This window comes from Carassius auratus, chromosome 41 (genome assembly GCF_003368295.1).
Source record: "Carassius auratus strain Wakin chromosome 41, ASM336829v1, whole genome shotgun sequence".
Lineage (NCBI taxonomy): Eukaryota > Metazoa > Chordata > Actinopteri > Cypriniformes > Cyprinidae > Carassius > Carassius auratus.
In genome coordinates this window covers 22,521,126-22,538,482 of record NC_039283.1, presented here as the reverse complement: position 1 = coordinate 22,538,482, position 17,357 = coordinate 22,521,126, and the positions used below count along the sequence as shown (strand labels likewise).

The following is a 17,357-nucleotide window of genomic DNA, read 5'->3' as shown; positions in this document are numbered from 1 at the left end:
TTTGCCATGGAGTTGTTCTGCTGAAAAGGGACCATTCCAGCATGGCACCTGGCCTCCAGACGACTGACGAGGAGACAACGCAGAGCCAGGACTGTGGAGACCCATAGGGTGCCATTGGAGGATTTCTCTGCATATATCCTGTGCAGACAACAAGATTAATGTGTTGACACAATAAATGAAAAAAAAAGCATCAAGATGTAAAACAAGTCCTGTCTTTTTCAAGTAGAACTTATACAGATTGAGTTACCTCTCTCTTGGCCCATGCCAGGTTGATTCATTGAAGGGTGCATCATCCCATCAGACTGTCCACTTGAAGGGCGAGGAGGCATCTGGTTCCCTATAAATGAAAAATTCAAATATAGTGGTTAAAAAAACAAACAACGTAAAACTAAAATGAAGAACGACATTCTGTAACTTCTGTAACTCTGTAACAAAACATTTTTTTCTTAACTGTTTTAAGCACTTAAGAACTGGTAGTTGAACCACAACTTATACTCAAAAAAACAGATTGCAATTAGAGCAACAAAATATTATATACATCTAATCTTTATAACTATTCCAAAACCATTTTCATGATGACTGCCCCATAAAGTGCCAATAACACATTTGATTGTTTCAACATAGTTAAGGTACAGCCATACCTGGCATCGTGGCAGGGGACAGTGGGCCAGAACGAGATGCCGAGGCGCTGGCAGGCGAGCCACTGGGGGAGAGGTGTGGGGGGAGAAGGGTGACTGTGCTGGATTGCTCTGTTCTCCTTGACTGCTGGATACTCCAGATGTGCTGACTCCAGGGCTCAGAGCACCCTCCGTACCAGTAGGTAAGTCATCAATAGAACCGGATAGATCCTAAGCAAAGAGAACCGTAGAAGGAATGTCAGAAAAAACTAAGATTAAAGTCTCAATGTAAGTAGTGACAGATCTTTTCTTCCATATTTTTGGTAAAGAAGAAAAAAAAACATTAAAAAAAAGAAAAAGAAAAAAAAAACAGGAGGACGGGGATCTATCCAATGATGGTTGATTAAATTAATGGCAGATCTGAACGTTAGCTTGCCATCGTCGGTTTAAGCAGACTAAATGAGTCTGGCATGTGTCACCAGAGAAAAGTCTGTTGTTTCACTGAAGTTTGAGATATGTGATTATGAATTAAAATAAAAATGGAATCGGTCACTGTAAGACCAATAACATGCAGTTAGAAAGCGCATGTCATTTCTATTTTATGCACTGCAAATTATGAACATACTTGGAAATGTATCTGTGTTCCCATAGAGAAAAAAATGTAAAAAATAGGCTCAGCTGTTATCAGGTATTCCAGCATTTCTGCGAGGGCTTTTAAAAATGAAGCTGTCAGCTGTCTCAAAAGAACTCTTCGTGGCATTATCTTATCTCACTAATATTTCCTAACCTATCAGCAACATCAGCTTTCACAGATTTTAAAGAATATTGCTAAAAAAAGAAGAAATAAAAACCACATTCAAGATCACATGTCTTGCAGGCTATGAATAGGGTTTGTTGCTTAATTGTTAGTCCAAGGCAAGATACATATTCTGTACTGAAAAAACTAACAAAAAGCTAAACTAAAATCAAAATGTAATTATAGCACAAAAATGTTCCTTCTTTAGAATAAATCTCCTGATGACAGCTACTTCCACTCGGCAACAATGAACTCTGGTTCTATTTTTTTCCTCTCTGAGACACACACACACTTTAAGGGGCTCTCGGTACACATACAATCACACAACCACAGTGCTGGCCTTATTTATCTTATCTAGGAGGTGGAAAAAAAGTGAGATCACGGCGTCCCTGAGGTTTCCATAGCTACGGTAGTCGACTGCACATGTGTGCTGAGTCAGCACAGCTGGGTGTCTCTCTGTGTGTCCTTTTCAAACACAGTCTCACAAGTCATACTCACACACAAAAAAAAATGGTACAGAGAGAACTGACAGCATAGATTTTCGTGACAGGCCGCATGAAGTTCTTCATTTTAGCAACAACCCCAAAAGTCCTACATAATCACTCCTGAGATAAAGGTGCAGCTGAGGCTGAATTATGCTCACATCTCCAAGCTAATTACTTTGCTCTAGAAGTCTACAGAAAAAAGAGCATTTGACAAACAACTTGATTGTGCATTTGTGAATCTGTCAAATTCACAATGCATGTTAAAATGTGGTTGGACGCGGTCAACAAGCTTGTGTGAAATGAAAGTGTCAGACTCACTGGTAGACTGGAGGGTCTGCCCTGTATGTCCTTCTGTGCTGCTCTTCGATGCCAAAGGCGGACCAGGAGGGGGGAGCGCTGGACTGGAGCTAAATGACTCCTGGGAAATCTCCTGTGGATGGAAAAAGTCAGCCCAGGTCAGTCTATATAGGTATTTAGGGCAGTGGATGCATGTACAGATGTTTTTGCTGACAGATATTACATTGTAGGTTTAGGTCAGTCTCACTGTTAGTAATATAAGTTTTCTGTTTTTGTACGTTAATAATAAACCAGTTACAATAATGCTTTTATTACCATACAAAGTCTGTAAATGTGGTAGGACTGTGAAATGAAATGCATTCCTAATTTCAAATAAATGCAAAAGCAGTCATCCAATTTAGTTCAAACCAAAGAAAGTGAACATTAAACATGCTATTAACATCCCACCTTTAAATTGCAGAGGTTCACAAATAAACATGGTCGGTAGAAATGAAAAAAAAACAAACATCCAGTGTAGAAAACTTATGCATTTACACATTATTTAGCAGATACTTGAGTAACACTAAGATTAGATTTCTTATCATTAATGTTTTAGGTTTAAGCTAACTAATATTTAATTTCATTTTGACTAATTGTTTTATTTATTTTCTTAAACTAGATAAATACTGTTGAATCATAAATGTACTATTGTTCACTGTTAACTAATGTTCTATATATTATAAAAATATAAGAAAATATAGAATACAGAAAATAGGAGTTTTTAATGTTTCTCAAACAGTCTCTTATGCTCACCAAGACTGCATTTATCGGATCAAATTTTTTTAAACAGTAACACTGTGAAATATTTTTTACAATATACAATAATGACTTTCTATTTTTTATATGCAATGTATTCCTGTTAAGGAAAAGCCGAATATGGAAAAGCCATTACTCAAGTCTTTATTTTTCAAGGATCATGTGACACTAATTAATGTGCAGATTTTTTGTGCAAGTAACATGATCAATGCTAAAAACAGCAATGTTGCATAAAATGTATGATCAGAAACCAGGAATGAGAAATCATCTTCAAAAGGATAGAATTTACTTGGGAATCAAATAATGTTTACCAACATTATAAATGTCTATAATGTCACTTTTCATGAATTTAATAAATACACACTGGAAGTATCAACCTCTTACAAAAAAATTTAAATCATACTGACCCCAAATCTTTGAACACTAGCGTATGAAAACATTAACATTACCCAAAGACAATAAATGCTGTAGAAGTGTTGATCATTGTTAATTTATGATACTTAATGCATTAACTGTTAACTAAATTTCTTTGTAAAGCATTACCTATCCTTTTAACCATTGCTGGAGGACAGTCTCTCACTTTTAATTCTCTCATTTTCATCCCACCCTGAACCACAACTTTAATACAAAAGCAGAAAGCTTAAGTTACCTGAGGAGGAGGAGGAAAACGCTGAAATGGCGATTGTTGCTGCTGCTGCTGCTGTTGTTGTTGTGGGGGATTTTGAGAGTATGCTGTGGGCTGTCCCTGCGGCATCGGTCCGTGTCCCGCAGGCGGCTGGGAAGCAGGTGTGGGTGTCTGCGGTGGCTGCTGTGATGTTGGCGGTGGCTGCTGCGGTTGTTGTTGGGGGCCTTGGCCAGACGGGTAACTGGGTTGGGATGCAGGAGGAGCCTGGGAGCTCCCCTGCTGCGAGGGCTGGGACTGAGGCACCTGTTGCTGTGGATATGGAGACTGGGTAGACTGGGGTGCTGCCGAGGACTGTGAGTACGGGGACTGGGATGGGCCAGGCGAAGGGCCGGTCATCTGCCCCTGTGGCATGTGGGGTTGTTGGTAAGGAGGGCCAGCCTGTCCATGTGGGCCAGAGGACTGGGGGACATGGGGTTGCTGTGAATAAGGTCCCTGACCCTCCTGGTTGCCCAGGGGAAGGCTGGGGGTATGGTGACTGCTGCTGTCCCGAGTGAGACCCCTGACCGTGCTGGCCGTAATACGGCTGCTGTCCCTGCTGCACGTAACCGCCTGGTCCCTGCTGTCCATATGATGGCATCTGCGGAAACAAGTAGGATGGCACTAAAGATCATTGAACTCATGGCATTTCCCCACATCGATTTATATCATGCGGGTAAATAGACCAAAAGAAACACTTCCTTTTATTAACATGCTACAGACAAGGCTTCCACCTTTTTTGACACCGACTGTTTCTCCTGTTTATGGTTGTAAAACTGCTTTGAAGCAATCTATGTTGTATTAAGCCTTCTAAAAGTAAACTTGAGTGACTTGAATATCCATTACTTCTCCAGTCATTCTTCATTAAAGGATGAGAACTTATAGTTGTAAATTGCTACTTTTTAAAAATTTAAATTTAAATGAGATTTAAATGTGACAAAACGAAGTGTTTTAGCACTCAGTATTAGCAGAATCATCAGAAATTTCAATGGCTCTTACAAGCTGTGGAAATAATCATGTTAAAATTTCACTGACATTGTTAATATGAGTTCAGATGAATAAATATCAACACAAGGAGAAAGAGTTTATTCCTAAAGAAGATAAGATGGGGTTAGGGCACCCAATATACCTCTACAAAGTCCTACAACTTTTATCCCTTTCTATTCCCTGTATAAGGCATGGATAAATTGTATTTACTGTACCAGAAAGTGTGACCTTGTCCAGCATCACATTTGTAATTATTCATTAAGGCTAGGAAGGGCTAAAGATCCCATGATACATGGGACACAATACACTACATATTGCTATTTTTATCAAGCTTTGTAACACCAAACACTATGATACAATGTGATTTAACGATAAATTAAAGCTCCCCAAAAATCTTTTTACTTCAAAATACTGTAACAAATCTCATTCATTCTTTTTTTTTTTTTACCAAATGGTCCACTCTGAAATTAAACGGAACATATCCAGGCAATATTTGGTGAATAAAACATTTGAAAACAATGTGGAATTTAGGTTGTAATAAATTATATAATTACAATCGGTATAATCAGAAATTATGTCTCCATTTGATGCAACAAATGCCTCGTTTATAAAGGTTTTTATTTTTTTTGTTTCGTCGCACCGGGTCACTGCATCACAGATTGGTAAGGGCGTAACATTTCCATCACATGCTTGAAGTATTCGCCCAATCACAACGCACTGGATAGCTGTCCAATCAGAGCACACCTTGTTTTTCAGACCAATGAGCTTTGTAAAAATTTACACGTTTCAGAAAGGCGGGGCATAAACCTTAAACCGCATAAACACCAAATACATTAAAAAAACTATTTTTAGCAACGTCATATTGCACCTTTAAATATTATTACTACAAAGTTTTCTATATGCATTACTGTTAAAATTCCGTTTTCATTTAACTGAAATTTCACGTTACACTTATCAAACTGACTTCATACAAAAGTTTTCCCCTTTACTTCTTGAGAACAGTGCGTCTGTATCTATGCTGCTAAACTAACTTTAAAATCTTAAAAAGCTTGCTTAAGTATATATAAAAAAAGAAACACTGATGCCAGCACACCAAAATCATGATAAAAGAACACTTCAAAACTCTTTTTTACCTCCTCTAATAAAATTAGAAAACACATTGCAATAGGTTACAAAATCTGCATTAGTTTCACAACTTATAATTACCAGGATATTCACTCATTTAACTACAACAGTGCAGCCTTATAACATCGAGAAAGAGCACTGACCTGCTGGCTGTACTGCATACGCCCTTGCATGCCCATAGGGTATCTCTGAGGGCCAGGGGGCCCGTAGCCCTGGCCTGGGTAAGTAGGCCCCTGCTGGGGCCCTGCAGGAGGCCCTTGATGGGGCTGCTGGGAGTAAGGCCCACCTGACCCATACGATTGGCCGCGCATTTTCCCCATTTGATCCATGGAGCCTGGAGTCTGTGGAGCAAGTGTGACAATATGATTTCAGCAAGGGGATCTCACAAATAATGACAGAGAAACATAAACTGAGTTTAACACAAAAGACATCTACAAATCTTTTAACTCAAGGACACATTTTCCAAAACCACTAAATCAAACCATTACTCCGTACTACTACACTCCCACACTTGAGAATTTGATTTGAAAAAGCCAGGGTGGAAATGAAAGAATAGCAAGGACAAAATAAAAATGCAAGAAACCACAAGAGGAGAGAGAGAGAGAGAGAGAGAGAGAGAACAGCCAGAGGGGGAAACGATAGTGGAAAAAGGAGAAGGAAAAGGAGAGACAGCAAATAACCCTCTGCTACCGATTCCCACGGTTATTAACCTGACAGTTACCTTTCCTCAGCCTTAGTTAAGGAAGTCAACAGTGCTATATATAACTCATTTCAAATGGAGGGCAGTCTGCCGAATATTTAACACATCCCAGCTGTAGCTCTGCTTGAGCCTCGGCCAAGCCAGCCTTTCCTTTTTTCAAAAAAAGACGGCAATCTTGGCACCGAATGAATGACACCAGGCTTAAATGACATGTGAGGAGAGGTCCAGCTTGACTTGCAATGAGATGAGTGCTGGTGCATAGAAGTCCAATATGAAGCGGGGGTCAAGTTAACATTGGAGTTGGAATATCAGTCATTTTGTTGTAAGCTAGCAAACATTAGGAACAAAACAACTGCACAAACAGATGAAAAACTAAATACAGCAAGTTTCCAACATTAATTTCTGATAAATGCAGAACATGGCACTATGTTAATTGCATCAGCTTATAGTCTTTCACACTGACAACATGACTGATTCAAACATCGATCGCTTGCGAACTCACTTTAAATGCAAAAATACAAATTAGGCTTCAGTTTCCTTTTACTTCAATCCCCACAAGCGATGATTTTTCTGCATGGACATGAAGTTATATTCATATTTTTGTGTGTGTCCTTAAACATGTACTTTTTTTACTGCGTGTATTTAACATTATTAAAATATTAGCATGCAAATGTTAATAAAATTAACATCCTGATAACGGCTGGACAGCAATGAGACTACATCCTGTTCTCCTTTGTGTTAAAAGTGAGTGCAATTTAATTACTAGTGTTGCATTCAATTAGAGTATTTCATTCAATAGATTTACAACTTAACAATTACTTGCCATACTTGAGAAGAAAAAACGCACTCTGTCCATCCTTTAAATTAATCTTGTTTGCCGTAACCCGACCGACCCCGTCAATTTAGGACCGACTCAAATTGTTTATCTTTTTTTGCTTTTAGTCCGACCGACTTTCCGGTCGTAAATTTGCGTTAAGTCTGACCAATGTTTTACTCTTCAAACAACTAATACAGAAACTATAAAATAATATTAATTTTAGTAAGTATTGTGAATATATAAATTGCCTAGGCCTACATACAAACAAAGGCTACGCTCTTTCTTTAAAAAAAAAAAAACTGTGACGTCATCTATGTTTACACGGATGTCACACTGTTGCCGGTGCGTTCACTTAGTGTCCTCTCATTCACTGTAAGAGTCAATGGTTCGTGCTTGGTAATGATGGCTGCGGCTGCAGTAAACAAAATGTTCGCGGTCACAGTTCAAACTCATAAGGGTTTGGTCACCAAAACACATTAAATAATTAATTAAAACCCATCCCATTCCTTCTCACGTCTAGACTAAAACCGTGACCATGTCGACTGTCTGAAAACCATTTTTCACAAATCGACTGGAACAACCAACAAAAGTTTCGAAAACGAAAACAGGAAATTTATTTTAACGACCTTCTCTCAGAGCGTGTCCAGTTTTTTTCTTTGGAACACGCGTCACACAGCAACTGCAGCTTCGGACACGCACGCATAACAGCAAATAATACTTCTGCACAATGTTTCTCTTTTTACAACAGTAATGTGAATTCTGCCGGTATTCAGACAGTCTTATGCATACAGATACCGAATCGCAATGCGATTTTTTTTGTTGAAATTTCTAATTGTAAACACAGCGATGTTGAAGCCTGCAGTAAAGGTTTTGCATTGTTATGGCAGTCCACACTGCTTATTGTTTTTCGAGAATGTTGCACTCCTGTTTGTCATTATACACGTAGCTTCACGCCAATAAATCATCAGAAATATTGGTCTTTACCAATATATTGAATTTTTACATTCGCCCTGCCTGTTGTCAGTGGATTTACCTATATTGGGTGTTATTTGCTACATAAAACATATTTAGACATGCAAAATCGATTTTACAATCGATTCAATTAACACTTGTCTCTCAAATCAAATGACAAAGATTTACATTTGTTTGTGGTCTATATAGCCTGCATCAAAATGAGGTTTGCAATGATGCGCCCGAAAGCACAGGTTGAAGACCCAATCAGTGACGTCACAATATGCTAATTTGTTTAAATTCATACCTACATAATCCCCAAAATGTACTTTTTCACTGAAACGTAAAAAAAAAAAAAAAAAAAAAAAGACCTTCCTACAGACCCTTTTTTAAGTTTTTTTTTTTTTTTACTGCAAACCAAAATATTTTTAAGGATGGCCTCACAGAGTGAAATAAAAGAAGTGTATGCTGTCTTTTCTATCATAATTCCCCTCCGTGTATGTTTAAACAGAAAATAAATGAATAAAAATAGCCTCAGAAACATGAACCATTAAGTATACTTTCATCCAGAATGTCCGTTGTTTCATGATTGTAAAATCTATTCAACATGAAAAATGAAATCCTGAAGGTCAGCTTAATACATGTTTCCCACCAGCCAAATAAACTCCTCTCTTGCCTTCACCTACACAAAACATATGCTATATCTAAAAACAGTTCAAAATGCTGGGGTTAGTAACATTTGTATTAATACTTATTTTCATAAAGAACATATTCAATTGATCGAAAATGACAATAAAGGCATTTATGTTACAAAAAGTGTATTTATATTCAAAGAACCCTCAAATATGGTAAATTTCTGTTTAAGAGTATAAGAGTATAAGTATAAGAGTTAAGAAAGAAATTTTTAAAAGATGTCTCTGATATTTTTAGAAATTGATAATTGATAATTTTATGTACAAAATGGCTCACATTAATATGTCCTTCTTTCCATCTTTGTATCTGATGACCCAGAACATTAAAAAATAAACACTGATTTTGGTTTTACAGTGTCAAATAACAACCTACAAACGATGCATTCAAGCATAAGCTGGACAATGAAGTTTTACAATGACAAATAAGAAATCCTTGTTAATATAAAATGTTAAACTGATGGAGGCAAAACCAGGAACCAAAGTGACAACATTCAAATGTCAGTCACCACTTTAAATGTCCCTTTGTTTAGTAATATATAATCCTTTTTTTTCTAGTAATGTAATGTAAGTCAGACTGTATAAAAATGGCACAATTGTTCATTATACACAGATGGGCACTGACTCAAACATGACCAAAGCTTAAACATGATTGCTGAACAACACAACATGAAAAATAATAAAATAAGAAAGTACACTGTGACATCCTATCTGATTTGGGCCAGTGAAACCTCATCTAGGATGTCTGTGTAATATCTAGGAGGCTTGTTTTGAATCTGGCTTGAGTTCAAACCTTGAAAAGAGGTCTATGGCTGAAAACGCGCCATAGTGTGAAATGACTGAGTGCAAGCTGCTCTTGACATTTTCCAGTGTCCGAATGGAAAAATTAAATAAATAAAAGCAGCACATGGCTAATCTGCATAAGATAAAGTAAGGGCTCCCTTGGCAGGAGAGGCTACTGGACGGGCGCTGTGATTGGCCATGGGGGATGGGGTGGACACCAGAAGACTTACAGACCGCTGACACTGCAGTAAGCATAACTCTGTCTGAGATTAAATAAAACATAATTATAGCAGAAACTTCAAAGCAACATGTAAATGAATCAATTAAGCAAATGTAATTAATAACCAAGAACTGTACAAAATCTGAAAGACCTACATTAATGTTTGGAGTCAGTAAGTTTTTTTAATTAATACTTTTATTCAGCAAGGATGCATTCAATTGATCAAAAGTGACAGTAAGTGAAAAATCAAAAAAAAAAATAGATATTTTAAATTGCAACAATATTTCACAGATATTACTAGTCAATTTGCTCAAGTTAAAGCAGCCTCTCTGTGAACATAAAGCATTTAACTGACTCCAAACTTTTTAATGGTAGTGTATAATCAGAATTTTAGTTAGTGGTAGAGGTGCACCGGTTGCAATTTTCTTGGCCGATTCACAATGTTTTTTTTTTTTAGTGTGACCTGCGGATACCAATTTTTGCCAATTCTGTTTTTTTTTTCTCCAAGAACTAAAATTGACAGCATATACAAAAAAAATCTACTATTCTTTAACACAAAGTTATTTTTTTCATTAAAAAAAAGTAATAAAATAAGGACAAATAAAAAAAAAACTGCAAACACCAGAACAAATAAATGCAATAGAATAAAGAGAGCTATGAAACTAAGTTATTCAATTTAAGTAAGTTTTATTCGGGTAAGAAATACTACAGAAATTAAAGTAATCAAATATAAATTATCAAACTGAATTTCTGTAGTCGTCATTGCAAAAATTGAACACAAATTAATGCTTACCATTAAAGTTATAAAACATATAGTTAGTCAAGAGCAGAAAGTGATTTTCTTTGTCTTTTGTTCTTTGATTAACAGGACTTTTAAGAATTATCCAACGACCCAATATACTGTTACACAACTTACCTTCTCTTTCTAAACTATTTAATGTTCCAAAACTGACTGTATTTACTGCATATTTACCAAAACGGGGATTTTGACATAATTTGTATGTATTTGAACATTTTAGTGCAGTTAGCCACTCATTTTGGTATGTGTTGCCCTCAAGTTGTTCGAGACTAAGCGTGGCTTGTGTGCGCCACTGATATAGATCAATGGTGATGTACGTGCTTTTGGTGTAAGCGCGAAACCTGTGGGAATGACTAAAATAATGCGTACAAGCACTATTTAACTGGAGCAAATGAGATGTAAGAGAGAAGAGTCGTCGCAGAGAAGAGAGCGAGAAAGCACAGCTGACAATATTGCCTGTGCCACCGGTAACAAAACGGATCGGCTCGAAATCGGAAAGAAGCGAGACTGATTGGCCAGTTGCCAATCACGAGGAAAATCGGCCAATTCCAATCCCTGGCCAATCAATCAGTGCATCTCTAGTTAGTAGGGTTGCTTACGTCACATGGTTTGAAAACCAATCAACATTTTAATGACGATACCTGACATATGTGTGCCCATATACAGATGATGTGGAAATTCTGAGGACCAAACCATCAAACAATATTGCAGATATCCACTGCCTGTAAACTCACAGATCAGTCTTCACCTCGACAAGAATTTCCCTAATAAACAGACATTTCCCAAGAAAAGCTAATTATAAAAAAAAAGAGCAATCCTACATAGATCATAAACGTCTTTAACAAAAAGGAATAATGCTCAGATTATAAGGACTTTCTCAAAGAAGGCAGAAAAAGAGGAGGATTGAGTTTCTGGTATAAAAACTATTTTTCACAGGTTATAATTTCACAATGTCATATAGTAGGGCTGGGCGATATATTGCATGCGATTGTCACTCGTATTTTGTCAGTAAAGCCGGTTCCCTGATTAACGGTAAATCGCCATCACCTGCTTTCCAATGGAACGGCATTTAATAGACAGAGCCATAGATCACTGACTAGCTACACAATATCACGTTCAATATCGAAGGCGATACATCTGCAATAATGAACGCGATATTGCATAGCTTGTCAGTGAACTACGACTCTGTCTATTAATTGCTGCTCTATTTGAAAGAAAATGGCGATTTAGCAGTAATCACAGAACCAGATTTACTGACTTAATGCGTGTGATCATTGTGTTTGATATATCGCCCAGCCCTATCATATAGTTATTCAAAAAGAAAAATTTTAAACAAGAAAACAAAATCGAAAAAAAATAACCCAGGCAAAAAGAAAATCTTCCAATCCCCTTATCCCCAACAAAACTGAAGCATGTTTAGCCTCGACCTAGTATGAGAAACTAAGTTAACTGTGATAAACAGATGTTGTTCAACCTTGAAATTGCACTTAAAAGTGTTTAGACATATGAAAGATAAACAAACATGATAAGCGCCACATGAACAAGCATTTAGCATGCAGAGGACAAACTGACAGGAAACAGTGCACATCATCATACTGTAAACAACTGGCATGAGTTAAAAAGAATCCAAAAAGATTTTCTCCTTCAATATCCAACAGGCTAGAGGAATAAGACTCGGAGATTTCAAGTGTCTTCAATAACCGAAACGTAAAAGCACTAAAGATTCCCAGTCACCTCTGACATGGGAAGCTTTCTGGTTTCATCACAAAAGTTGCTTTGAATAAAATCTTGGTCTAACACACCATTACAACAGATATGAACAATAGGATCTGCAAAAAATGTGCATTTTTAGTTACAATTTATTTATTTATTTTTCTCCTATAAAATAAATATTCTTGACATGATGACTGACATGCATCCTTTTTATAAATGCATACATTTGCATTTTATGTTATTATACATACATATATAAATATTTATATAAATGCACATTGTTAAAACTTTATAAAACAATTACTGTTCAAAGCATCAATGTCTGATTGCAATCCTAAGTCATTTCATTAATAAACTCCTACTTCCCAGTATGTAGAATTAAGTAATTGCATATTAAATTAATATACAATACACCAGTAAAGGTTGAGGGAGGTAAGCAACATGAACTAATCAGCAAGTGTTTCAGTGTTACATCATATGCAATTATAAATGGCCAAGAGCACAGGATGCAGAGCCAATCAGATCTCAGCGAGCATGTCAACCCAAGACCAACTGTCTCCTGTCTTTGACAGGAGGATTTTACCTCCACAATTCAAATCCCACTGCAAACCAATCTGCACTTACTCAAATCACTGGGCTTGTGTTTACAAGCTGCGCGCATCCAGACCGACAATCAACTGAGTCCACGCTTTTAAAATGAAGCTTTTCCTCATCAAATGTGCTTGTAACGTCAATTTAAACTGTATTTAAATACACTATGGACCACAATAACGATAACTAGTTTATGTTTCTCTACTACAAATGTGTGACACACGTTATCGGTTTACACAAGACGGGTTTTTCCACATAAAATATCCGCTTATATTATGTTAACCACCCTCATAATTAACATCAGAACTGAAAAACAACACACCAACCGGTTAAATATATCCTATTAGATGTATATACAGAACAATACAGCATATAAAACACAAAGGCGTTTGAGGGAAAAGCTAAATGCGTTTAAGCCTTCTTGGTGGAGAAGCAGCCTGAGCTAAATACGCATTTTCAATCGGAGATTTACCTTCAATACGAGCAATAATAGTCAACAGCTTTCAACTCACAACACACGTCCAACCACGAAGCTTGTGGCGTTTCGAAAGTTTGGTTGTTTTAACTAAATATAAAGTGTAAAATTATGAGCAGCTATGGAAAACCAAGGAGGCAGCCATTTTATGGTCTCTTGCTCAGACAATAGCAAGCACAGTGCGTTTCAACCACTTTAGCAAAGCGAGAGAGAGACCGTTTTTGAAGGCAGTAGGGTTGTAATTTTACCTGGTTTCTACCCAAGGGTTGCCCGGTACTTCCAGGACTCATGGGTGACGGGTGATGGGTCCTTTGTTGCCAACCCGGATGGCCCCCACCGTACTGCCCGCTGCTGCTACCCATATCTGCTGGTCCCTTAGCACCGTCCTGGCTGTTGTAGTCGCTCGGTGGGTAACTTGGGTAGCCCCGGGCACTGCTGGGTGAGGTGAGGAGCTGGTTGAGGGTCGGGGTGGATGTTGGCTGCGGGTTTCCCATGTTATACCGCTGATTGCTGTAAGATGCAGCCGCTGCTGGCTGCTGCTGCTTGGCTGACTGCCCCCCTACTGCCTGAGCTTGAGGAGCGCTGCGCGGAGAGTTCATGCCGTAGCTCTGGCCCGGGTACGGGCTTCGGTTCCCGAACGGACTGTAGCTGTTGTACTGGTGGTTCGGGAAGCCGTGATCATGGGAGTTGGGCTGATAGGGGTCCATCATGCTGCCCGATAACGCGCCTGGCCCCGCTGCAGCTGCCATGCCAGGGCTTTGTTGTCCGCCATGTTGATGAAAAGGGGCCCGGCTGTAGTGCTGAACGTAGTTATAGGAAGCTGACTGAAACCCGGGCGCGTGATGGTGTACCATCCCGGGGTGGTTGTTCCCCTCCGGCCCGGTGGTATCATTTTGATTATTGTTCACCCTCGACGGATTCCCGTTGCCGTTTTTCATATCCGACTCCCCTCCTCCCCCAGCATTTCCCACATCGGCCCGGTCCTGCAGTTCCCCGCGAGCCGGAGATCCACTCTCTAGTCCCGGCTCCTTATTTTCCTGGTGCTTCTCCCCCGGTACCGACTCCTCCTTTGGGTCTCGATCCGGTTTTTTCAGCTCGGAAGGCGGGCTGGTGTTGAGAGAGGTAGCGCTGGCGACCTGAGCGGCCATGATCTCCCCCTCTCCCTCTCGGCGAGTCGGTCACAATCAAACGCGAAACATTGAATGTAAATACAATAGTTTTACAACAATTTACCCGTGTCCCGACTCATCCCCACTCCTTACGCCGGACCGAATCCGGACCCCATCTTCGGCTTCGTTTTTTTTAGACTTTATCGCACCGAGTTCCCGGGAAATGAAATTTAACCGACACGGAATTTGTGGGGGTTCTGTTGCAGAAGTAGACTACAGACGAGGAACGGATCACACCAGCACGAGGCTCACTTGGATACAGCCATTTTACCGAGGTGCGCCGAGAGCAGTAAAACACGGCTCGGACTCTTCAGAGTGCGGAATGGATTCAGAGACGGGGGGCTGGGTAGAGGGGAGTGTTAAATTGACGTTGCATAACGGCAGGGTTAAAAACTGCTCCTCAAACAGATTTTGGTGGGAAAACTGTGGCTGTAGTGAACTGTATGAAACCATATAGCCAGACATGACAATTGCATTAGTGGCATGCAATCTCTCCCTGAAGTAAGCTCGTCTTACTGGTTTTGCAGAGGAACTGCCTATAAAATACCAAAGTCTGCACACACACAGACACAGGCATTGTATGTAGGCCTATTTCTGGTGTTCAAGAGGTTGATTTTTGACTTGCCTGGTTAAATATATGTTAATGAATGAATCTAACATCCCAACAACTTATTTGTTAACTGATGTTTCAGGTTAGTACAGTAAAAAACAATAACAATGCAACATTTATATTATAACATACTATATGCACTTGACTATTGTAGCTCTTTTGCACTACAATCATTGTATCTACACTGTTTGTTTACTTCACTGGATTGCAATCTATCTGCCATGTGCTGCTTTATTTTATTTTATTTTTATTTATTTTATTTTTACATACCCTTATTTGAATAGTTGTATTATATATTTAATCTGTATCTATGTATTTTTATGCTCTGTTGTTAGTGTTCTCTGTATGCACCAAGGGTCTGAGAGTAACACAATTTCAATTCTCTGTATGTATGTATGTGCTGTACATGTGGAAGAATTGACAACAAAACAGACGTTGACTTTGACTTGACTTTGTTACATGTGGAGAGACAGCACAGTAAAATACATTTCATATATATACTGTATATCTCATAGCTTATATATTAAACTTTTTCTGGTTGTCAGAAGCTGTCCATTTGGTATTTTGGTACAAATTCATCTGTCACTTGGTAGAAACGTATGCCAACATCATCAAAACTATGCAAGGTAAAATGAAATACACTACAGGACACAGTGAATGCAGATTATGCACGATGGTGGGTGTGCAATCATTTTAAAATAGCAAATTTGTCCTTTTAGGCAAAGTTATGTTAATACATGTCATATAATAGGGTCTATACATGTATTTATCAATACATTGCATTATTATTTTATATGAAAAACAATTGTAGCTGGTGTTGGGTTAGTCAAACCGGTTGAGAAACACTGTTTTAGGGGGATGTGCTGATTGAAATGCGTTAGAAAAGTAAGAGAAGGGAGGGTTGGTGGTGGGTTGAGCTAGTCTGCGAGCAGGAAGTGAAAATGAAAAAGAGAGGGAGGGAGAGAGCACGAGAAAAAAAGAAAATCAGATAAACCACACAAAGTGGTTGAAAGGCAGAATACATTATCATCATTTGTCACAAAATAAGTCCATCTATTTATACTGTGGTTCAGTTTTGAATCTAAAAAGACACAGAGAAAGGATCTCTGGGGAAAAATATCTTTTTAGGAGAATAACACAGCGTCTCTCGTTCTCTTCAACCCCCCACCCCTCTCTCTCTCTCTCTCCCTGCCTGCCTCTCACTCGAGCTGAAGCTTTGCTGCTTGCAAAAGCAGCACAGCTCTGCTTTGGTATCTCAGTGTGGGGGATGGGCAGAGCAGAGCAGAGCAGCACACAACCTTAATGCAATGCAGAGCCGCTAGCCTTTCTGGCCAACTCTAGCTGTGTCCTGTGAAGTAGGGAGATCCTACAGCATATCGAATCTGGGGAATGTTTTTCTCCCCAGCAAAGAAGTTGGAAATAAAATAATTGATGGGAGCTGTGATATAGTGTTTAATATCTTTGATTTTGAGATCCAACAGCTCTTTGTTAAATAAATATATGAAACCTTTGCCAGTCAATATTATAGTGAGATTTAATGTATTTTATAAATGTAGAGTATAGCACAAAAAATACAAAAGACATAAATTATGTTATTTTATACATCAGATTAGCAGAGACCTAGAGATGTATTGTAAAGACTTAATTATCACAGCACTTTTTATATAGGCCAAAAATGAATTAGAATTTTGAATTTGATGCCATTCTGTCATTTTTTCCCGTTTTTTTTTTTTTACATTAGCAAATGATTTCCATTTTATACCTTCAGCTAATGCTAATATCAATAATTTTAGTCAAAAGTTTAGCAATTTCATGTTTTTGTCATTTATATATATATATATATATATATATATATATAGATAGATAGCTTTTTTTAGTTTAAGTTTATTTAATTTTAGTTATTTTAGTACTTCACATTAATCTAACCATAATGAGAAATGTTACCTCGGCAACTAGCTGTAATAAAATAATTTAAAGCATTTATTATTATTATTTAAGTTAACATTTATTTAATTGCAAATAATGACAATTTTTGCTATGTAGCAAGATCCACCAGTGGAGCTACAAGAAGGCAAAT

At 38.1% G+C, this 17,357-nt stretch overlaps 1 protein-coding gene and 1 long non-coding RNA gene across 2 annotated transcripts; both read right to left on the bottom strand.

Annotated features, from left to right (window-relative positions):
* Nucleotides 1-88: 88 nt before the first annotated feature.
* LOC113059299 (uncharacterized) lies at nucleotides 89-2,248 on the bottom strand. Its single transcript, XR_003278076.1, has 4 exons — nucleotides 2,217-2,248; nucleotides 642-848; nucleotides 248-337; nucleotides 89-138 (listed from the first exon to the last, which is right to left on the bottom strand). It is a non-coding gene; the product is annotated as an uncharacterized LOC113059299 (long non-coding RNA).
* Nucleotides 2,249-2,267: 19 nt separating this feature from the next.
* LOC113059298 (AT-rich interactive domain-containing protein 1A-like) lies at nucleotides 2,268-15,374 on the bottom strand. Its single transcript, XM_026227687.1, has 4 exons — nucleotides 13,750-15,374; nucleotides 5,907-6,104; nucleotides 3,640-4,252; nucleotides 2,268-2,328 (listed from the first exon to the last, which is right to left on the bottom strand). Exons 1-4 carry the CDS (start codon nucleotides 14,647-14,649, stop codon nucleotides 2,306-2,308), a joined length of 1,734 nt encoding a protein of 577 aa, XP_026083472.1. The 5' UTR covers nucleotides 14,650-15,374; the 3' UTR covers nucleotides 2,268-2,305.
* Nucleotides 15,375-17,357: the final 1,983 nt, after the last annotated feature.

Coding starts and splice junctions, on each gene's coding strand:
- LOC113059298 (XM_026227687.1), bottom strand. CDS start 14,649: ATGGCCGCTCAGGTCGCCAGCGCTACCTCTCTCAACACCAGCCCGCCT. Junction 6,105..13,749: donor AACCCTTGGGTAGAAACCAG/GTAAAATTACAA, acceptor CTTGCTCCACAG/ACTCCAGGCTCCATGGATCA. Junction 2,329..3,639: donor GTTTTCCTCCTCCTCCTCAG/GTAACTTAAGCT, acceptor TTCCATCCACAG/GAGATTTCCCAGGAGTCATT.